The sequence below is a fragment of the Mobula hypostoma genome, chromosome 14 (genome assembly GCF_963921235.1).
Source record: "Mobula hypostoma chromosome 14, sMobHyp1.1, whole genome shotgun sequence".
Classification (NCBI taxonomy): Eukaryota; Metazoa; Chordata; class Chondrichthyes; order Myliobatiformes; family Myliobatidae; genus Mobula; species Mobula hypostoma.
In genome coordinates this window covers 78,957,400-78,980,749 of record NC_086110.1, presented here as the reverse complement: position 1 = coordinate 78,980,749, position 23,350 = coordinate 78,957,400, and the positions used below count along the sequence as shown (strand labels likewise).

The window sequence follows — 23,350 nt, the reverse complement described above, 5'->3', positions numbered from 1 at the left end:
TGATGGTAGCAATGAGAAGAGACTGATGGCCGAGGGGAAGAAGCTGTTCCAGAAACATTAGTGTGTGTCTTCAGGCTCCTGTACCTCCTCCCTGATGGTAACAATGAGAAATGAGCATGTCCTGGAGATAGGGCCCTTAATGATGGATGCCTCCTTTTTGAAGTGTCACCTTTTGAAGATGATGCAGCCATTTCACACTGGTCTTTCTGCTGTAGACTTGCTAGTTACCATCTTATAGACTCATCATTTAGCAACTTAGAGTTAGCTATAGCAAGAACACAATCCTTTAGCCCAACTCATCCAAGCTGTCTCTCTGAGACAGACCCATTTGCTTGCATTTTGCCTATATCACTCGAAACCCCTCCTATCCATGAAGTTTAAATGTTGCTACTCTACCTGGCCCTACAGCTTCCTCTGTCTGCCCATTCCATGCCTGTGCACCATTCTCTCTGTGAGAAGATTGCCCCTCGGTTATTGATCCCGCAACCTACCTGAGTTGTAGGGGCGCTGTACAGATGAGCACTGCACCAGTTGCCTCCATCTCTCACGGCTGTGAGTGAGTGCCTGGGTTGCAGCAAAGCTCTCTCCAGTCCACTCTGCAACGTGTTGCTCATTTCTTTCTCTGTCTTTTCCCCTGCCCCATTCCCTGAAAATTGGTCTTTCAGAGTCCAATTGATCTTGTTATGTGGCCTTACCATCTCAGGTTCTTCTTTACTGTGGACAGTAGATATGTGTGGTGTCTCATGTACTGGGTGATGGTTCTTTGTACTTCGTTGTTTGATACACGGTCTGTATAGGAGATGCTGAGGAGCCGTCTGAAGCATCTCATTTCTACTGCCTAGATCTTCTAACCCAGTTCTGCTGTCAAAGTCCATGACTTGCATGCATACAGGAAGATGGAGAGCACAAGTGCATGCAGGAGTTTCAACTTGGATCTGAGAGCGATGTTATTGTCTCTCTAGATTGGTTTTAGTTTAGTCAGCGCTGCTGTTGTTTGCGCTGTCCTTGCAAGGACTTCAGCCTTTGACCCTTCTTGGTTGATGATGGCGCCAAGATACTTGAACCATTTGATAGTTTTTTGCCCCCTCAGATTCCTTTCAAATCTTACTATTCTCATCTTATGTTCTCTAGTTTTAGACTCCTCTCCCTGGGGAAAATAATATATCCATCATGATTGTTCAAACCTTTATAAGGTCACCCCTCAGTCTCTTTCGCTCCAGGGACAACACTCCCAGCCTATCCAGCATCTTCTTATAACTCAGGCCCTCCAGTCTAGGCATCCTTTCCAGTTTAATCGCATCCTTCTTATCACACGGCAACCAGAACTGCACACAATATCCCAAGTGTGGTGTCTCCAATGTCTTGGAGAACTGTAACGTGACATCCCAACTCCTGTAATCAGTGTCCCGGCTGAGGAAGGCAAGCTTACCAAACTCCTTTTTCACTTTGCTGTATCACAAGTTTCAGGGAACTACAGTATATACCTATACCCTTTGGTCTCTCTTTTCTAGAACACTCTCTGGAACCCTGCCATTCACAGTGCAAGTCCTGCCCTGATTTAACTGACCGCATTGTAACACCTTTCACTTGTCTGAGTTAAATTCCATCTGCCCTTCTTTGGATCAGTTCACATTCCACCAGTTTTGGTCTCATTTACAAACTTACTAATCAAGCTACCTACATTATCACCTAAGTTATTAATATAGATGACAAACAACAGTGGACTCAGCACTGATCCCTGTGGGACACTACTGGTCACAGGCCTCCAATCTGAAAAACAAACCTCTACTACCTCAGTCTGGCTCCTTCCACCAAGACAGTTTTGCATCCAATTGCTTAGCTTCCTGTGGATCCTGTGTGATCTCACTTTCTGACCAGATAACCATGATTAAGTCCATGTAGACATCACCTTCCTCCATCAATCATCTTGGGTCACTTCTAAAAAACTAAGATTCATAAGGTCTGTTCTCCCATGTACAACACCTTGATGAGTTCCCTAATGAGTCCTTCTCTTTCCAAAAATCCTATTCCTCAGAATTCTCTCCAGCAGCTTTCCCACCTTTGATATTAGGTCTCTAGATGTTGGGTGGCATTGTGACTTTTGTGTAGGTATATTTCCTACAAGAAGTATTCCCCCTGAGAAAGTTTTCATTTCTTATCTATATACTACTTAAACTCTCATGCTCTGTTTGTGACCTCCAATTAGCGTAAACGGTGCATTATAGCGGCACTTTTTTCTGGCTAAATCGAATTAAAATGCACTAACTTACAGAATGCAGGCAAGGTTCAGGGTTATATATTCCTATAACATTGTTCATTCACCAAAAATCAACAGACTGGCTTTCACCCGAGACCCGATTGGCCATCACGGAAATTGGGACGTGACAGCCCGACGCAGGCGCACGGTCAGCCTGAGCAGCAACACCTACTGGAGCAAAAGAGCAAGGGGTCACATTCTGCTAATCACCATCAGCATGTGCAGGATTGGGACAGATCTAACTGCCACCCATCGATAAGAGATAATTAAATCTTATTGTAATGACATACTTTGAGACACCCATAAAACCCTTTACTGCAGTTAAAGGACAGCAGTGACTATATCACGCCCATTTAGGGGAGTGCCAACCACATCAAGAATAATCAGCATCCTTTGGTGTTACTGCTTCGTATCTCCTACCCAGCATTAGGGTAAAAAAAAATGCTCAGCCTAATTATGCCGCGTGGAAAGGGAAGGGGGACATTATGGTCAAGAGATAATGCCAAACATCGTCAGGAAGCCGCAAGGAGAGGGAGAGAACAAGAATCAGATGAGGCCGGGGCCGCACGACTCCAAGATCAAAGAGTCAGGACAAAAAAAGATGAGAGAAGAAGAGACAGAGGAGGAGAGGCATGCACATCTCCAGGATCAGAGACAAACAACAAACAGCAGAAGAAATGAAGAGACGGGGATGAAAGGGCTGCACGTCTCCAGAATGACAACGAGAGGCACAAGGGTGGCAGAGCAACACTCACAACACGCTGGCGGAACTCAGCAGGTCGGGCAGCATCCGTGGAAATGATCAGTCAACGTTTCCGGCCAGAACCCTTCATCAGGACTGTAGAGGGAAGGGCAGAGGCCCTATAAAGGAGATGGGGGGAGGGTGGGAAGGAGAAGGCTGGTAGGTTCCAGGTGAAAAACCAGTGAGGGGAAAGATAAAGGGGTGGGGGAGGGGAGGCAGGGAGGAGACAGGCAGGAAAGGTGAAGAAGGAATAGGGGAAAACACAATGGGTAGTAGAAGGAGGCGGAACCAAGAGGGAGGTGATAGGCAGCTGGGGGAGGGGCAGAGTGAAACAGGGATGGAGGAAGGGAGGGGGAGGGAATTTCTAGAAGTTGGAGAATTCAATGTCAATGTTCATACAAGGGGCTGGAGACTACCTAGAGAGTATATGAGGTGTTGCCCTCCAACCTGAGTTTAGCCTCATCATGGCAGTAGAGGAGGCCATGTATGGACATATCTGAATGGGAGTGGGAAGCAGAGCTGAAGTGGGTGGCTACTGGGAGGTCCTGTCTGTTTTGGCGGACGGAGCGGAGGTGCTCGACAAAGCGGTCCCCCAATCTGCGTTGGGTTTCACCGATGTAGAGGAGGCCGCACCGGGAGCACCGGATGCAATAGGTGACCTCAACAGACTCACAAGTGAAGTGTTGTCTCACCTGGAAGGACTGTTTGGGGCCCTGAATGGTGGCAAGAGAGGAGGTGTAGGGACAGGTGTAGCACTTGCGCTTACAGGGATAAGTGCCAGGTGGGGAGGGACGTGTGGATCAGGGAGTCGCAGAGGGACTGATCCCCGTGGAAAGTGGAGAGGGGTGGGGAGGGAAGGATGTGCTTAGTGGTGGGGTCCTGTTGAAGGTGGTGGAAGTTGCGGAGGATAATGTGCTGGATCCGGAGGCTGGTGGGGTGGTAGGTGAGGACAAGGGGAACTCTGTCCCTGTTGTGGTGACGGGAGGATGGGGTGGGAGCCGAAGTGCGGGAAATGGAGGAGATGCGGGTGAGGGCATCATTGATCACCGTAGAAGGGAAACCACGATCCTTAAAGAAAGAGGACATTTGAGATGTCCTGGATGGCAGATAAGCCAGAAACGTTGCCATCAAAAGTGTCCTTCGTTAAACGAGGAGGAGCTATATTTGCTTTGCTACGCGTCGTTCTTCTTTAATAAACTGAGGTTTTCTACTTCAGTTTCCAAAGCAAAGTGATACCAATAGCATTCAGGAAAATTTAATGTTCATTCTGGTCACATCAGATTGCACTACCCTTCTCTCAAAGGGTGCCCTCGTTGTTTTACAAAATTGAATCACAGTGGATTTAATTTGGCTCTTTTCACACTGATCAACAGGAAAAGACACTTTTGTGTCAAAGTGAAAACAGATCTCGACAAAGTGATCTAAATTCACTACAAATATAAAACACAAAATAATTGATTGCAGAAGTATTCACCCCCCCCCCTTTAATATGCCACACCAAATCATCAGTGAAGTCACATAATTAGTTAAATGGAGATCTGTTTTTGGAGACCTGTGTGCAGTCAAGGTGTTTCAATTGATTGTAGAAAAATTCACCTGTATCTAAAAGGTCAAACTGCTGGTGAGTCAGTATCCTGGCCAAAATCCTGCTAGCGTTCCGGCGGCCCAATAAGCAGCAGGAGCAGGTCTGCTGAACAGTTTCCGCCAGAAATGTCAACTGTACTTTCTCCAGAGATGCTGCTTGGCCTGCTAAGTTCCTCCAGCACTTTTTGTGGGTCCCTTGGAGTACAGTTAAGTCAATCATCAAGAAATGGAAAGAATACCACACAGCTGTAAATCTGCCTAGATCAGGCCATCCTCAGAAACTGAATGCCCGTGCAAGAAGTATTGTCAACAGTTTTGGACCCCATATCAGAAAAGGATGTGTTGTCATTGGAGAGAGTCCAGAGGAGGTTCACAAGGATGATTCCAGCAAAGTCAAAGGTCTTAAGTTGGATGTCACCCAGTCCAGATAGACTACATCCTGGAGTCCTGAGAGAGGTTGCTGAAGAGATAGTAGATGCATTGGTCATGATCTTCAAGAATCATTTTATTCTGGCATGGTCCTGGAGGACTGGAAGATTGCAAATGTCACTTTACTCTTTAAGAAGAGAGGAAGGCAAAAGGAAGGAAATTATAGGCCAGTTAGCCTGGCCTCAGTGGTTGGGAAAGTGTTGGAGTCAATTATTTAGGATGAGGTTTCGGGGTACTTGGAGACTAATGACAAGATAAGTCAAAGTCAGCATAATTTCTGTAAAGGAAAACTTCCCGGATAAAATCAGAGTTCTTTGAGGAACAAGCAGGGTGGACAAAGGAGAGGCAGTGGATGTCATTTACTTGGATTTTCAGAAGGCATTTGATAAGGTGCCATACATGAGCCTGCAAAACAAGATAAAATCCTATGGCATTACAGGAAAGATACTGGCATGGATAGAGGAATTGCTGACAAGCAGGAGGCAACAAGTGGGAATAAAGGGAGCCTTTTCTGGTTGGTTGCCGATGACTACTGATGTTCCTCAGGGGTCAATATTGGGACCGCTACTTTTACATTGTCTGTCAATGATTTAGATAGTGGAACTGATGGCTTTGTGACAAAGTTTGCAGATGATACGAAGATAGGTGGAGGGGTAGATACTGCTGAGGAAGCAATGCGATTGCAGCAGGACTTAGACAAGTTGAAAGACTGGGCAAAAAGTGGCAGCTGGAACACAGTGTTGGGAAATGTATTACAATGCATTTTGGTGAAAGGAATAAAAGTGCAGACTATTATCTAAACGGGAAGAGGGTTCAAGCATCAGGGGTGCAGAGGGACTCCCAGCAGATTAATTTACAGGTTGAGTCTGTAATAAAGAAGGTAAATGCAATCTTGGCATTTATTTCAAGGGGAATAGAATATTAAAGCAAGGAGATAATGCTGAGCCTTTATAAGACAGTAGCCAGGCCGCACTTGGTGCACTGTCAACAGTTTTGGGCCCCGTATCTCAGAAAGGATGTGTTGTCATTGGAGGGAGTCCCAAGGAGGTTCATAAGGATGATTCCAGGAATGAAAGGGTTAACATACAAGGAGCGTTTGGCAGCTTTGGGCCTGTACTCACTAGAATGTAGAAGAATGAGGTGGGATCTCATTGAAACCTACTGAATGTTGAAAGGCCTAGATAGGGTGGATGTGGATAGGATGATTCCTATGGTGGGGGTATCCAAAACTAGAGGGGGAGACCTTTTATAATGGAGATAAAAAAGGATTTTTTTTTAGCCAGAGTGTAGTGAATCTGTGGAATGCTCTGCCACATACCGTGGGGTGGCCAAGTCCATGGGTATATTTAAGGTGGAAGTTTGATTGTTTCCTGATAGGTCGGGGCATCAAAGTATATAATGAGAAGGCAGGTGTATGGGGTTGACTGGAATCCGGGATCAGCCATGATGGAATGGTGAAGCAGACTCGATGGGCTGAATGGCCTAATTCTGCTCCTTAGCACTTATGGTCTTCTGAAGGGGCTAACATATGAGGAGCGTTTGGCAGTTTTGGGCCTGTACTCACTGGAATTTAGAAGAATGTGGGGGATCTCATTGAAACCTAGCAAATGTTGAAAGGACTAGATAGGGTGGATGCAGAGACGATGCTTCCTTTGGGGGTATCCAGATCTAGAGGGCACAGCCTGAAAGTTGAAGTGCAACTTTTTAGAATGTAACAGAAAGTAGTTTAACTGTGGAATGCTCTGCCACAGACTGTCATGGAGACCAAGTCCATGGCTATATTTAAAACAGAAGTTGATCGTTTGCTGATTGGTCAAGGGATCAAAGGATATGACGAGAAGGCAGGTGTATGAGTTTGAGTGGGATCCGGGATCAGCTATGATGGAATGGTGGAGCAGATTCGATGGACTGAATGGCTTAATTCTGCTGAAACGGGAGAGACTGCGCATACAACTGCTTCGCCAGTCGCAGCTTTATTGGAGAGTGGCAAAGAGAAAACCACTATTGAAAAAATCACATGAAATCTCAGCTAGAGTTTGCCAGAAGGCATGTGGGAGACTCTGAAGTCAGCTGGAAGGTTTTCGGTCTGTTGAAACCAAAACTGAACTTTTTGGCCATCAGACTGAACGTTATGTTTGGCATAAGCCAAGCACTGCACATCAAAAACACACCATCCCTACCGTGAAGCATGGTGGTGGCTGCATCATGCTGTGGGGATGCTTCACTGCAGCAGACCCTGGAAGGCTTGTGAAGGTAGAGGGTAAAATGAATGCAGCAAAATACAGGGAAATCCTGGAGGAAAATGCAATCTGCAAGAGAATTGTGACTTGAGAGATTTGTTTTCCAGCAAGACATGACCCCAAGCATAAAGCTAAAACTACACAGGAATGACTTAAAAGCAAAGTTAATGTCCTGTAATGGCCAAGTCAGAGTCCAGACCTCAATCCAACTGAGAATTTGTGGCTGGACTTGAAAAAGGCTGATCCTCATGCAATCTGATAGAGCTTGAGCAGTTTTGTAAAGAAGAATGGGAGAAAATTGCAGTGTCTAGATGCGCAAAGCTGATAGAGACCTATCCACAGAGACTCAAGGCTGTAATTGCTGCCAAAGGTGCATCTACTAAATACTGACATGAAGGGGGTGAATACTTATACAATGAATTATGTTGTGTTTTATATTTGTAATTAATTTATGTCATTTTGTAGAGATCTGTTTTCACTTTGACATGAAAGAGTATTTTTCTTTTGAGCAGCGTCAAAAAAACCCAAATTAAATCCACCGTGATTCAATGTTGTAAAACAGTAAAACATGAAGATTTTCAAGGGGGTGAATACTTTTAATCGCACTGTATAAATTTGTGAACATATAACAGAGGTAACTTTCTGTGGGCAGCCAAAGTTGAGGCTGGTGTTGCACAGAGTCTCCCAAGTGATGTTATCGAAGAATTGATGGAGTCACACGGCATGCAGACAGGACCCTCATGCTGACCAAGATGCCCCCTCCAAGTTAGACCTATCAATCTAGAACAGGCCCTTCCAGCCCAATGAGCCCACACTGCCCAGATACACCCATGTGACCAATTAACCTATTAACCTGTAGGTCTTTGGACCGTGGGAGGAGACGGTAGTTGGGGGAAACCCATGCGGTCACGGAGAGAATGTACTAACTCCCTACAGACAGCAGAATTGAAGTGAACCCAGGTCTCTGGTCTTTGTAATAACATCACAGTAAGCGCTGCACTACCATGCCGCCCACTCCAGTGTGCATTCATCCTGTCTGGGCCCCTTATGCTTCCATACAGCATAAGATCAAAGGAGCAGAATTAGGCCATTCAGCCCATCGAGTCTGCTCCATCATTCAGTCATGGCTGATTTATTATCCCTCTCAACCCCATTCTCCTGTCTTCTCCCCATAACCTGTGACACCCTGTCTAATCAAGACCGATCTGCCTCCGTTATCAACCTGCAAGTTAACTTTTCAGGAAACCTGCACAGGAGCTTCTGACAGGATCTGGTGGAGGGAAGGATTTCCCAGCCTATCACCAGTCAGTATTAGTTACACTCTTCAACTTCTATCCCACTACAGTGCAGCAAAAGTAGTGGGTGAGGACCCTTCCTTCCTCCTGTCTCTGTCCTGTCAGGCTGGACTGCTTGTACGTGGCCCATTAGCTCCTGTACCTGGAGATGCCATAAATGCGGCTATCCACAGGACAGGGCTGGACACGTCTGACTGTGGTAACTACAGAGGGGTCTCCTCACTATTTGTTCTCACTGCAATCCCTCCCACTAGCCCAAGAGCGCCCCTCAAATTGCAGTGTGGGTTCCATCTGCCTGGAGCTACAGTGGATGTGCACTTCACCACATTGCCAGAGTGACAAGCAGGGAGTTACAGCAGACTTTGTGGGTGCTCACCATCCACCTCACTGAAGTGGGCACATGAATGGCAAATGGAGGTTAATTCAAGTAAGCATGAGGTGTTGGAATTTGGAAAGTCAAACCCAGGCAGGACTTTCACAGAGAATAATGGGGCCCTGGGGAATGTTGGAGAACGCAGGTACCTTGGAGTACAAATGTATCGTTCCCCGAAAGTGGTGTCACAGACAGTAAGGTGGTAAGGATGGCTTTTGGCACAATGGTTTTCAATTGCTTAGGGCAATGACTATGGAAGTTGGGAGTCATGCTGTAATCCTACAGACACTGTGGAGGCTGCACTTGGAGTATTGTTTTCAGTTTTGGTCACCCTGCTGAAGGAAATATGTTACACAACTAGAAAAAATGCATTAAAGATTTACAAGGATGTCACCAAGACATGAAGGACTGAGTTACAGAGGAAGGTTGGACTTCATTCCTCAGTGTGTAGGAGACTGAGAGGGGATCTTCTGGAGACGTTTTCTCAGATATATAAAAAGAGGGGCGACAGTGGATATCAGACCGCTGGAAAATGACCTGGAGAAGTACTTATGGAGGACAAAGAACTGGCGGATAAACTTAGTAAGTATTTTGCATTAGTCTTCACTGTGGAAGACACTGGCAGAATGCCAGAAATGCGAGTGTGTCAGGGGTCAGAAATGAGTGTAGCTGCTATTACTAAGGAAAAGATGCTTAGGAAGATGAAAGGTCTGAAGGTGGGTAAGTCACCTGGACCAGATGGACTACACCCTGGGGTTCTGAAAGAAGAGGCTGAAGAGACTGTGGAGGCATTAGTAATGATCTTTCAAGAATCACTAGATTCTGAAATAGTTCCAGAGGATTGGAAAAGTGCAAATTGAGTCGGTGGTGAGGAAGACAAATGCAAAGTTAGCCTTCATTTCGAGAGGACTGGAGTCTCAAAGCACCGATGTAACGTTAAGACTTTATAAGGCATTGGTCAGATTGCACGAAGTATTGTGAGCAGCTTTGGGCCCTTTATCTAAGAAAAGATGTGCTGGAATTGGAGAGGATCCAGAGGAGGTTCACCATAATGATCCCAGGAATGAAAGGGTTAATGTAAAAGAAACATTTGATGACTCTGGCCCTGTACTTGCTGGACTTTAGAAGAATGGATGGAGATTGAATTGAAACCTATCAAATATTGAAAAGCCGAGAGAGAGTGGATATGGAGAGAATATTTCCTATAGTGGAGGAGTCTTGGACCAGAGGGCACAGCCTCAGAATAGAGGTATGTCCATTTAGAACAGAGAAGAGGGGGAACTTCTTTAGCCAGAGGGTGGTAAATCTGTTGACTTCATTGCCACAGATGGCTGTGGAGGACAAGTCGTTGAATGTATTTAAGGTGGAGGTCCATAGGTTGTGGATTAGTAAGGGTGCCAAAGATTACTGGAGGAAGGCAGGAGAATGGGGTTGACGGGGAAAATACACACAGTACTGGAGTAGAACCCAGTATGGTCTTCTGCTGTTGTCTTGTCTTGTCCATACTGCACCAACCGCCGCCGCTGGGCTATAAACGTGCAGGAGCAATGTGTGTTTAAGTGCCTTGCTCAAGGACACAACATGCTGCCTCAGCTGAGGCTCGAACTCGCGACCTTCGGATCACTAGTCCAACACCTTAACCACTTGGCCACGTGCCAACACACTTTGAGGTTTGACCTTCTGTGCATTCAGAGATGCTCTTCTGCACACCACTGTAGTAATGTGTAGTTACCTGAGTTACTGTCGCCTTCCTTTCAGCTGAAGCAATCTGGTCATCCTCCTAAACATGGTGTTTTTGCCCACAGAATTGTATATTTTTAGTTTTACACACCATTTTCTGTAAACCCTAGACCTTGTGTGTGAAAATCCAAGCAGATCAGCAGTTTCTGAGATACTCAAACCACCTCATCTGGCTCCAACAATCAGTCACTTAATTCACATTTCTTCCCCAATCCGATGTTTGGTCTAAACAAGCGAACCTGTTAACTACATCAGCATGTATTTGTGTGCTGAGTTGCTGCCATCTGATTGGCTGATTACATATTTGTGTTAATGAACAGGTAGACCTTACAAAGTGGCCACTAATTGTAAATCAGCCACGACAAAATGGTAGAGCAGACTTGACGCGCCAAACGGTCGAATTCTACTCCTATGTCTTATGGTCTAAAGACTCTCAAGGAGCATGACACCATCCAGGAGAAAGGAGTGCCCTCAATCACCCCTCTGAACTCTCCCTGCCTCCATCATAACGTGCTCAGTGGGTTTGTACAGATGGTTTCAGGGAAAGTGCAGGTGAGGTAGGGGTCAACTGAGAGATCAAGGACAGGGATGAGGGGGAGTTAGAGATCAGAGACAAGAGCTGGTGATCAGATACCAGATGAGAACACACCACAGTGGAATGCCAGCAGTGGCTGTTGTGACAAGAATACACATAGATTAAGATGTAGCTGGCCTGGGCTGGCACCAGTGGGATCAGCAATTGGTCTGCCACCTGTCTTCAGGAGAAAGCGAGATAAGGAAAACAATGGAGCAACATTTAGAGATGTTAATGAAGGGACGGGAGAGTTTAACGGAAGGAGAGCTGTCAAGATCGGCTCCCCCTTTGAACCCTGAACTGTTGAAGTGATTGACAGGCGATACCCCAGCAGAGGGATAAAAAGGGACAGGTTCGCTAAGGCAAGACACACACGACACCACGAGGTAACGAGACCCTGGAAGCAGTGCGCCTCCCATAAGTCGGTGGGAGTTTTGGAAGGCTGGTCGTGGGACCAAGCCATAGACGCATAGGGTGTGTGTCCGCCCTTACCTGGGTGCCAGGTTCACCGCAGAGAAACGATCATATCTGGAAACGGAGGGGTCACGGTCGGTGACCTCAGAAGACATCACAAAGGGCTCGCCCGAAAGCTGACTGCGAAGAATATCGAAGGTCTGTGTGGAAGCCGTTTGAATATTCATTCGTTTTGCTCTCTCCCTCCTTCCCCCACACTGTCCATCTCCCACGGCAGTGATTACTGCGAACTGAACTGAATTCAATTGAACTGAACTTTGCGTCACATTTACCCCTAGACAACGATAGAGCTTGATTGATCTTGTTATCCTGTTATCCTAATTCTGTGTACATGCGTGTTTATCATCGCTGAACTGTTGCATTCATTATCCTTTTGATTAGAGTACTGTGTTGCTTGTTTCTTTAATAAAACTTTCTTAGTTCTAGTAATCCAGACTCCAACTGAGTGATCCATTTCTGCTGGTTTGGCAACCCAGTTACGGGGTACGTAACATAAGTGGGGTTCTCGTCCGTGATTTTGAACGCTAAATTTGGGACGGAGTAAATTGATTGGGTTAAAATTCCCGAAAGAAAGAAAAGACAAACAGCAGAAATGGAGGTTGAGGAATTTGTAAAGGCGCCGACCTTGGAGGCATTAGAGGATGCCAGGAAAGCGGAATTGGTAGCTGTGGCCAAACGGTTGAATCTTGCTAAGGGGAAGTCGACAATGAGGAGAGAGGAGATACACAGAGCTATCGTAGAGCACTATGTATCTAAAGGTGTGTTTCCCCAAGGGGAGCTGGAGGTGGTGTCTATTGAAAAACCTGCTGGAGACGCGGTACAGATGCAGCTTGAAAAACTGAGACTCGAGCACGAGTTCCGGGTACGGCAGTTGGAGCGAGAAGAGAAAGAGAGGCAATGGGAGCGAGAAGAGAGAGAGAGGCAGAGGGAAAGGGAATTTGAGCTGGAGAAGTTAAAGATAGGGGCAGAGCAGGGGCCTGTGCCGAACCAAGGTGGAGGGTTCCGGGCGACCCAGGAGGTTAGGCTGGTTCCCCCTTTTGACGATACCGACATGGATCGGTACTTTCTCCATTTCGAAAAAGTTGCTACCAGTCAGGACTGGCCGAGGGATAAGTGGGCTGTTTTGCTTCAGGGTGTACTGAAAGGGAAAGCCCAACAAGCTTACTCAGCTTTGTCCGCGGAAGATGCCCAGAGGTATGAGGTGGTGAAAGAGGCCATCCTCAGGATTTATGAGTTGGTCCCGGAGGCATACCGGCAGAGGTTCCGGAATGCGAGGAAGCAGTGGGACCGCACGTATTTAGAGTTTGCCCATGAGATGCAGACATATTGTGAGCGTTGGTGCGCCTCGAAGGGGGTAGAGGGGGATTATGACAGACTGCTACAGCTGATCCTGATTGAGCAGTTTAAAGGTTGTGTCCCTGAGGGTATGAGACCCTACCTCGATGAGAAAGAGGCAGCCACGTTAGCCGCAACTGCTAAGTTAGCGGATGAGTATGCGTTGACGCATAAAATGAAGTTTGCCCCGAGTAAAGGCTACCAGAAGGGTAGTCAGGACAGTGGGGAGAGTCCGCCAGAAAAGTCAGAAAGTAAGCCGGGGACTAGTGAGAAGGATAAGGTAGACCGGGAGCAGTCTGGTAGGAAGTCTCCTGGGGTCGTCTGTTATAATTGTGGAAAAGTCGGACACTTTGCGTCCAGGTGCTTTGCCCCAAAGAAGGAGACGGGAAAAGGAAAAATGGCGATTTTGACTATTGAGCTGGTAAACGAACCGCTAGGAGAGGACAGGTCTGCCAAAGTTCAGGAAGGGCGTGAGAGGTTTATCTCGGCCGGATTGGTGTCAGTGAAGGAGGGGTTAAAACCAGTTCCAGTGCGGATCTGGAGAGACACGGGAGCGTGTCAGTCATTGATATTGAAGAGTGTATTAGAGTTTAGCTCAGAGACCCAGACTGGGGAGGTCAAGGTCAAAGGTATTGGGGAAGGGACAGAGGCAGTCCCTTTGCACCAGATACACTTACAAAGCAACCTGGTCTCTGGACTAGTCACGATCGGGGTGAGGCCCGAATTACCGATGAAAGGCGTGGAAGTCTTGCTCGGTAATGACCTCGCCGGGAGAATCGTGTTCCCAGCAGTGAGATTGACAGGTCAGCCTGCCAGCATTGAGGCCCCGCCCATGGACTCACAGGTTCATCACGGGACTGCCGAAGTAAATTTAGCTGAGACGTTTCTGCCAGCCTTGTACGAGAAGGGGGTAGAAAGTGAAAGGAAGGAGTGTAGTGAAACAAGAGGTAGTGAGGGAGCTGAGACAGAGTTAGCATTAGCCAGGAAAGAATTTGTGCAGGCGCGGGAGCGAGACGAGGGGCTGATGGTTTTGGCGGAGACAGCTCTCTCTGACGCAGAATTAACAAGGGAACCAGTAGGCTATTGTGTGGAGGAGGAAGTGCTAAGGAAGAAAGGGAGACCAAGTACCGTACCCGCAGATGAGGAATGGGGGGTGGTGCAAAGGAGTTATGGGGATGAGATTTTTAACCTGGCCCACAAGGTACCCCCCGGTGGACATTTTGCGGTGCTGGAGGAAACAGTTGGTGGAATCATGAAAGAGGTTTACTGGCTGCCCAGGAGGAAGGATGTTATTGATCATGGCAGACGCGAACTGAGATGGTCACAGGCTTTTGATATGCTAACAAACCTAGTCGGTGTTAGCGCAGAAATCAATGAAGCTAGGGTCCTCCTGATAAGAGAGAAAAACCATTTTGAAAAGGTGAGTATGGTACCGACCAGATGGGAGAAGGCTATTGTTTTGGCCAGCTCTGCTGATAAGGTCTCTCCCTTAATCCCCGAACAAAGTGACTCTTTAGGAGAAGTAATTAAACGACTCGCACACGTGTGTTTGATTGTCCCGAGGCGATGCAAAGAACTGGGACCCTGGGTGGTGTTTGTTACGCTAGGCCAGCCTAGTGAGCAACACCCTATAGAATGAGTAATTCAGTGACGAAAGGGCTGACGAACACAGAGGTGTGTATTGGCGATGTAATACTGCTGTCTGAAGCCAGCTTAATAGTGAACCTTGAAAAAAATGAGTTCGGCCACACAAAGGTCATTTATCTGGGAATTGTGGTGACACAGGGGCAGCTGGCAGCGATGCAAGCTAAAGTGCAGGCTATCTCTGACATCCCGACCCCAACAGACAAGAGGGCCCTCAGAAGGCTCTTGGAGATGGTGGGGTACTGTAGGAAGTTTTGCAATAACTCTGCGGTTACTACCCCTCCCCCTCCTACTAAGCCCTTGCGAGAGAAAACTAAGTCGGAATGGGACGACCCTTGTTATTGTGGTCCGGGACAAAACCAAATGAGAGGTGACATTGATCGCAATTCATCAGTGTTTTTGACCACTATGAAGTTTGCTAAATTGGAGCCTGGTCTAAGGGATTATTAATAACACGTATAAAAGGAACAGAAAATGTGATGGCTGACTGTCTGTCAGGTGTTGACAACTTCAAATTCGCTGTATTAGCCAAATAGCTGATAAAGATGTATATTTGTGTGTATCAAATAATGTATTCATGTTTGTAATTTTTACTCCAGTAAAAACCCTTAAAGGTGGGAGGTGTGACGAGAATACACATAGATTAAGATGTTAGCTGGTCTGTGCTGGCACCAGTGGGATCAGCAGTTGGTCTGCCACCTGTCTTCAGGAGAAAGCGAGAGATAAGGAAAACAATGGAGCAGCATTTGGAGATGTTAATGAAGGGACGGGAGAGTTTAACGGAAGGAGAGCTGTTAAGATCGGCTCCCCCTTTGAACCCTGAACTGTTTGAAGTGATGGACAGGCGATACCCCAGCAGGGGGATAAAAAGGGACAGGTTCGCTAAGGCAAGACACACGACACCCCGAGGTAACGAGACCCTGGAAGCGGTGTGCCTCCCATAAGTCGCTGGGAAATTTTGGAAGGCTGGTCGCGGGACCAAGCCATAGACGCACAGGGTGGAAAGGCACGATCAGCGGGAACCTGGTGTGTGTCCGCCCTTGCCTGGGTGCCAGGTTCACCGCAGAGAAACAATCATATCTGGAAACGGAGGGGTCACGGTCGGTGACCTCAGAAGACATCACAAAGGGCTCACCCAAAAGCTGACTACGAAGAATATCGAAGGTCTGTGTGGAAGCCGTTTGAATATTCATTCGTTTTGCTCTCTCTCTCCTTCCCCCTCACTGTCCATCTCCCACGGCAGTGATTACTGCGAACTGAACTGAATTCAATTGAACTGAACTTTGCGTCACTTTGAAACTGGTCATTTACCCCTAGACGACGATAGAGCTTGATTGATCCTGTTATCCTAATTCTGTGTACATGTGTGTTTATCATTGCCGAACTGTTGCATTTATTATCCTTTTGATTAGAGTACTGTGTTGCTTGTTTCTTTAATAAAACTTTCTTAGTTCTAGTAATCCAGACTCCAACTGAGTGATCCATTTCTGCTGGTTTGGCAGCCCAGTACGGGGTACGTAACACTGTGTATGGACATGGCCTAGTAAACGCTGCGGACGAACAAGACCCGTGGTCAATGACTGAGGTTAGTGGGCCCCATGGACCAGGACTGGTGGTGCCCCTGATGCCTGACCAACAGGTCACTGAACCATGGTGGCAGGTGCATTGGGTTTGACGAACACAGACACAATGGGCCAAATGATCTCCTTCTCTATTGTAAACTCTCTGTGGTTCCATGACTAAAAAGCAACAGAGAGAGTGTGGTTGGGAAAATAACGGTGAGGGATCACAGTGGGCAACTGAAATTTCGGACACCTCCTTTACTGCCAAATGTCTCATCCCCATCCTCGGAAAGTAATCAGCCCTGGGACATGGAGTCCAATGCCACTCCCTGCGCCACAGAGTAGCTAACACTCCCTCCTATAGCACACACCGTGGACGCAGGCACCCACAGGCAGAGAAGGGCAGATGCGGGTTGACACAGGTGGACAGAATCAGACGTGGATGCACACACACAGTCAGGTACAGGCAGTCCGATCACTTGTCCACGCCCAGGAAATAACCTTGAGCCCTGAGACTGGTCGGTTCAGCGCTGGCCACATGCTGTGGGACAGGTGAGGGGGTCCATGCTGTGTCAGGTGATGCTAGTGACGCCCAGCTGGGGGGAAGAACTGCGTCAGCAGCTCCCTCTTGTTCACTTTGCCCATGTAGTTACGAGGAATCTGCTCCACCAGGATCAGCTCCGAAGGAATGCTGTACGAGGCCATGTGCTCCCTGCAACAACACAACAGTCAGCAGCCAGGCCCAACCCCACACCACAGAGACCAACACCAGAGCTACACTGAATCCTGTGTAACACCAACCCCGCGTAAAACCAGGTCATCACTCCCCAACCCGAATCCACGTAACACCGACCCTGAGGAACACAGACTCGTCACGACGCCATCGTGATCCTATGCTACACTAACCCCGTGCAACACCGACCCCGAGTAAAACCGACCCCGTGTAACACCGAGCCCCCGTCACACCAACCCCCGTTCAACACCGACCATGTGTAACACCAAGCCCCCGTCACACCAACCCCCGTGCAACACCGACCATGTGTAACACCGAGCCCCCGTCACACCAACCCCCGTGTAACACCGAACATGTGTAACACCAAGCCCCTGTCACACCAACCCCCGTGCAACACCGACCATGTGTAACACCAAGCCCCTGTCACACCAACCCCCGTGCAACACCGACCATGTGTAACACCGAGCCCCTGTCACACCAACCCCCGTGTAACACCGACCATGCGTAACACCGAGCCCCTGTCACACCAACCCCCGTGCAACACCGACCATGTGTAACACCGAGCCCGTCACACCAACCCCCGTGCAACACCGACCATGCGTAACACCAAGCCCGTCACACCAACCCCGTGCAACACCGACCATGTGTAACACCGAGCCCCTGTCACACCAACCCCCGTGTAACACCGACCATGTGTAACACCAAGCCCCTGTCACACCAACCCCGTGTAACACCGACCATGCGTAACACCGAGCCCCTGTCACACCAACCCCCGTGCAACACCGACCATGTGTAACACCGAGCCCGTCACACCAACCCCCGTGCAACACCGACCATGCGTAACACCAAGCCCGTCACACCAACCCCCGTGCAACACCGACCATGTGTAACACCGAGCCCGTCACACCAACCCCGTGCAACACCGACCATGCGTAACACCAAGCCCGTCACACCAACCCCCGTGCAACACTGACCATGTGTAACACCAAGCCCCTGTCACACCAACCCCCGTGCAACACCGACCATGTGTAACACCAAGCCCCTGTCACACCAACCCAGAGTAACACCGACCATGTGTAACACCAAGCCCCTGTCACACCAACCCCCGTGCAACACCGACCATGTGTAACACCAAGCCCCTGTCACACCAACCCCTGTGCAACACCGACCATGTGTAACACCAACTCTGAGGAACACCAACCCCCGTGCAACACAGGCTCATTACGACACCATCCTGCTCCTGTGTAACACTAACCCCATGTAACGCCGACCCCTGTAACACAGGTTCATTACGACACCATCTTGGTCCTGTGTAAAACTAACCCTGTGTAACACAGGCTCATCACGACACCATCCTGGTCCAGTGTAACACTAACCCCGAGTAACACAAGCCCATCATGACATGAGCTCTCCATACAATATGTCCAAACACTACTCAGGCAATACACCACAGCCGACAGCCCCACTCACACATCCCCCCCACCCCCTCCCACACATATTCCGGTCACTGGGGAAATTGTCCATCATGGACAGGGGCCTGGTGTCCACTGGAAGCCCACCCCCAGTCATCAGAGAACCCCGTAACCCCTGACCCTTTGGCCTTACCGGGCCCATTCTCGCAACTCCTTCAGGGAGAGGACACAACCCTGGTGTAGCTGGACAACAGACACCACCTTCTGCCCCCATGTCAGGTCTGAGGCACCAATGACTGCCACGTCTGCAAGGGAGAACAGTGGAAGTGAGCTTCTCTTTACAGTGGCATCACTCCTGTCTGAGCAGAGAATGAAACCGCACAGGAACAGGCCTTCGGCCTATCCTGTCCATGCCAGCCATTCGGATCTACCAGCAGCACTGCGATTACAGCCCCAGACCTCAGCTACGTTCAAAAGGTTAAGGCAAGTATTCAGCTGCATAAAAAGGTGTCCGTTGCTGAAAGACCGGTCAGCATTCTAAGGAGGATCTTAGCGATTCCTGCAATGGTGAGGTTAGGTGTCAGGGTTTGGATTCACTCTAGTGCAGGGGTTCCCAACATGGGGCCCACAGACACCTTGCTGAATGGTATTGGTTGCTGGGAACCACTGCTCATTCCACGTTTGGCTTGTACGTATGGTTAGGATTTTGGGGCTTTTAATGTGCAGAGCAGGTTGGCATGAACTAGATGGGCCACAGGAGCTGCTGCTGTGCTCGGTCAGTATGATGGAATCCTCTGCACCGAGAATATAGCTCTCCCTATCCCTTCCATCCACGTACTGAACAAAACTTCTAAATATTGAAATCGAACTGGCTTCCACCGCTTCCACTGGCAGCTCGTTCCACAATCTCATCACTCTGAGTGAAGGAATTTTCCCTCATTTTCCCCTTAAACAGTTCACTTTTCACCCTTAACCCATGACCTCTAGTTGTAGTCTCACCCAACCTCAGTGGAAAAAGTCTGCTAGCATTTACCCTGTCTATACCCCTCATCATCTTGTATACCTCTAACACACCTCTCCTCATTTTCCCAGGCTCCAGGGAATAAAGTCCGAACCTATTCAAACTTTCCCCGTAACTCAGGTCCTCCAGTCGCAGACACATCCTTGTGGGTGCCATGGCAACGTAGCGGTTAGAGCAACACTATTACAGCTCGGGGCATCAGAGTTTGGAGTTCAATCTCAGTGTCCTTCCCGTACAACGTGTTGATTTCCTCCGGGTGTTCTGGTTTCCTCCTACAGTCCAAAGATGTACCTGATAGGATAACTGGTCATTGCAAATTATTCCGTGATTAGGGTTAAATCGGGGTTGTTGGGGGTTGCTAGGATGCGTGGCTCAAAGGGTCAGGAGGATCTATTCCAAAAATTTCTCTGCATCTTTTCAATCTTAATGTTAACTCTCTGATGGTAGGTGACCAGAACTGCAGACAATACTCCAACTTCAGTTTTACCAACATCTTGCACAACTTCAACAACACATCCCATCTCCTGTGCTCAATACTTCGATGTGCCAAAAGCGCTCTTCACGACTCTATCTACCTGTAACACTACTTTCAATGCATTATGGACCTGTATTCCCAGATCCCACTGTTCCACTGCACTCCTCACTGCCCTATCATTCACTGTGTAAGACATTTAGTACGTCAAATATGATGGCAAAATATAGTATTAATGGTAAGACTCTTGGCAGTGTGGAGGATCAGAGGGATCTTGGGGTCCGAGTCCATAGGACACTCAAAGCAGCTGTGCAGGTTGACTGTGGTTAAGAAGGCATACGGAGTTTAAGAGCCGAGAGGTAATGTGGCAGCTATAGGACCCTGGTCAGGCCCCACTTGGAGTACTGTGCTCAGTTCTGGTCGCCTCACTGCAGGAAGGACGTGGAAACCATGGAAAGGGTGCAGAGAAGATTTACAAGGTTGTTGCCTGGATTGGGGAGCATGCCTTATGAGCATAGGTTGAGTGAACTGAGGATGAGAGGTGACCTGATAGAGGTGTACAAGATAATGAGAAGCATTGATTATGTGGATAGTTAGAGGCTTTTTCCCAGGGCTGAAATGGCTGCCACAAGAGGGCAAAGGTTTAAGGTGCTTGGCAGTAGGTACAGAGGCGATGTCAGAGGTAAGTTTTTTTACGCAGAGTGATGAGTGTGTGGAATGGGCTGCCGGCGACGTTGGTGGAGGCGGGTACCATAGGGTCTTTTAAGAGAGTCCTGACTAGGTACATGGAGCTTAGAAAAATAGAGGGCTCTGGGTAACCCTAGTAATTTCTAAGGTAAGTACATGTTCGGTACAGCATTGAGGGCTGAAGGTTTTTCTGTGTTTCTACCCTGGTTGGTCCGACCAAAGAGCACTTGGCTGCATCAAATTCTATCTGCCATTTTTCAGTCATTTTTTCCAGCTAGTCCACAGATCCCACTGCAAGCCATGAGAGCCTTCTTCACTGTCCACCACAGCCCCAGTCTCTGTCACCAGAATTAGAATTATCACCGGCACGTGACGTGAAATTTGTTAACTTAGCAGTAGCAGTTCAATGCAATACATAATATAGAAGAGAAAAAAATACATAGAATTAAAAAAAATAAACAAGTAAATCAATTACATATATTGAACAGATTTTTAAAAAATGCAAAAACAGAAATACCGTATATTTTTAAAAAAGTAAGGTCGTGTCCAAAGATTCAATGACCATTTAGGAATCGGATGGCAGAAGGGAAGAAGCTGTTCCTGAATCGCTGAGTGTGTGCCTTCAGGCTTCTGTACCTCCTACCTGATGGTAACAGTGAGAAAAGGGCGTACCCTGGGTGCTGGAGGTCCTTAATAATGGACGCTGCCTTTCTGAGATTCTGCTCATGGAAGATGTCCTGGGTACTTTATAGGCTAGTACCCAAGATGGAGCTGACAAGATTTACAACCTTCTGCAGCTTCTTTCAGTCCTGTGTAGTAATCCCCTCCATACCAGACAGTGATTCAGCCTGTCAGAATGCTCTCCACAGTACATCTGTAGAGGTTTTTGAGTGTATCAAAAATTTGTTGATTGAATGGTGGAAGGAGTGTGTGGCGTCTTTCCCATCAGGATGCCCAGCACCTGGCCTCATGAACTAATTTATTAATGTCACATGAACCAGGTAGCGTGAAAAGCCGTCCAATCAGACAATGGCACATTCATATCAAATAAAAGAGAAAGTACAGTGCAGGTTGTCAACGAGGTAGATTGTGATGTGAACAGTCCATCTCATTGTACTAGAGGGCTATTTCATTGTGACGGCAATACCATTAGTTGGAGTTGAGGACCACTCTTGTTCAAGATGCTAACTGTTAGCTTTTCAGTTTAGGGCTAGTAGTTAGCTTTTAGGATTAGGACTTGTGACTATTATTATTCAGGGTTGTTTTAGGGAATAAATTAATGAAAGTTTCTCTTATTCACAACCAGTAAGGTTTAAGTTTGTTCCAACCTGCAATATGGGGATGGCCCAGGAGGTGGCGCTCAACATCCAGTGCACTGATCTTGTATCCTCCACTCTTTATGATGTCCACTGAGCTTCGACCCAGAACCCAGTAAACACCATCTCTGTAACACACAGTGTCCCCTGCACAAAACAAACACAAACAGGTCATGACAAATCTCCAAAAATCAGAGCCACCCTTAAATGTCACAGGTTGGGGAAAAGAATGAATTCAGCAGCCCAGGCTGCCTGTGGAACACTGAACCTTTGATCAGTCCCTCAGAGACAGCCAGAGGGAGGCTGACTCATACTGTCCACTGAAACAGATGTCAGCAGAGAGCAGCTACAGGCACACAAATGATATTTCCCCAGGCACAGCTGGCTGCTAACTTTTAACACACTCTGGGTGAGTTATTGTAAATGAACCCTGTTCAGCTGCAGACAAGTCTGAGTTATAACATCACAAACAAATACGGAAAAGATTAATCAAATACGGAAGAGAGTAAGAAAGTGACCTGGACCTGATCAGCAATATCTGAGTTGCTGTTAATCCCATGGGAGCTCAGTGATCCTATGTGCACCACATTGCTCGAGGTTATTACAGCAACTTGTTGAACAATCACAGGGACAAAACACATTGAGACAAATAAGAGTGAATACATTGTGAGGGGATCCAGGAGTACCCGTATTAACTGTTTGGAGAGAGACATTTATCATTGATGGTTTGTTTGGAAAGGAGAGAGAGACAGAGTTATTTACCACCGATACGTTGCTTTTGAAAAGAGAGAGAGAGACAAAGATCAACGGTTGGACTGTCATTTTAAGGCATTGGAAATAACTTTGGATTTTTACTGAGATTGGAGTTGGAGACAGCACCGAGCAGCTCAAAGGTTGCTATGGTGACCAAAGGCAGATTGTTGAGGTTACTTTCAAGGACTTGTTGCCTACTTCTGTACTCCTTTACAGACAAAGGAGGGAGGGACTCTTTGAGTGACAGGTGATGCTCAGCCTGGTGAAATCAATGGGAGGTCAGATGATACAAACCTCAAGACACATGATCTGGACACTGAATGAGTATTGTTGTGCCCGCAGAGCAAGTGGGTTTTTGGAGGATTGATCAGGTGGATCAATCCAAATTGGAATTCCACCATTGAAGAAGGGGTTGACTGGTGGGGAGTTGTCTATGTGTCCACCCTCGCCGGGGTGATAGCTCCACCACAGGAAAACCGGTCCCCCGGTTAAAGTCACAGTCGGTGACTTGTAAAGGATTTCGGAGGACGACGAGAAGATCGACGGCAGCAGCTCACTTGAAGACTCAACTCACTCTCTCTCTCCCTCCCTCTCCATCACTACTCAACTAAATACCACGAACTGAACTGAACTGAACTTTACTCAACATCGTAAGACTGTATCTTTTTACCCCTAGACTTAAAGAAGCCTGGTTTCATACATATATA

General features: G+C 47.6%; 1 protein-coding gene across 1 annotated transcript in view; it reads right to left on the bottom strand.

Moving 5' to 3' along the window:
- Nucleotides 1-15,181: 15,181 nt before the first annotated feature.
- The window catches only part of acsf3 (acyl-CoA synthetase family member 3), a 52,907-nt gene continuing 44,738 nt past the window's right edge, over nt 15,182-23,350 (bottom strand). The window contains exons 7-9 of the mRNA XM_063067532.1: nt 21,903-22,037; nt 18,588-18,699; nt 15,182-16,961 (exon numbers count right to left, since the gene is read on the bottom strand). Coding sequence (XP_062923602.1) covers nt 16,832-16,961; nt 18,588-18,699; nt 21,903-22,037 — 377 coding nt within the window. The 3' untranslated portion in view covers nt 15,182-16,831. The remainder of the gene's footprint in view (nt 16,962-18,587; nt 18,700-21,902; nt 22,038-23,350) is intronic.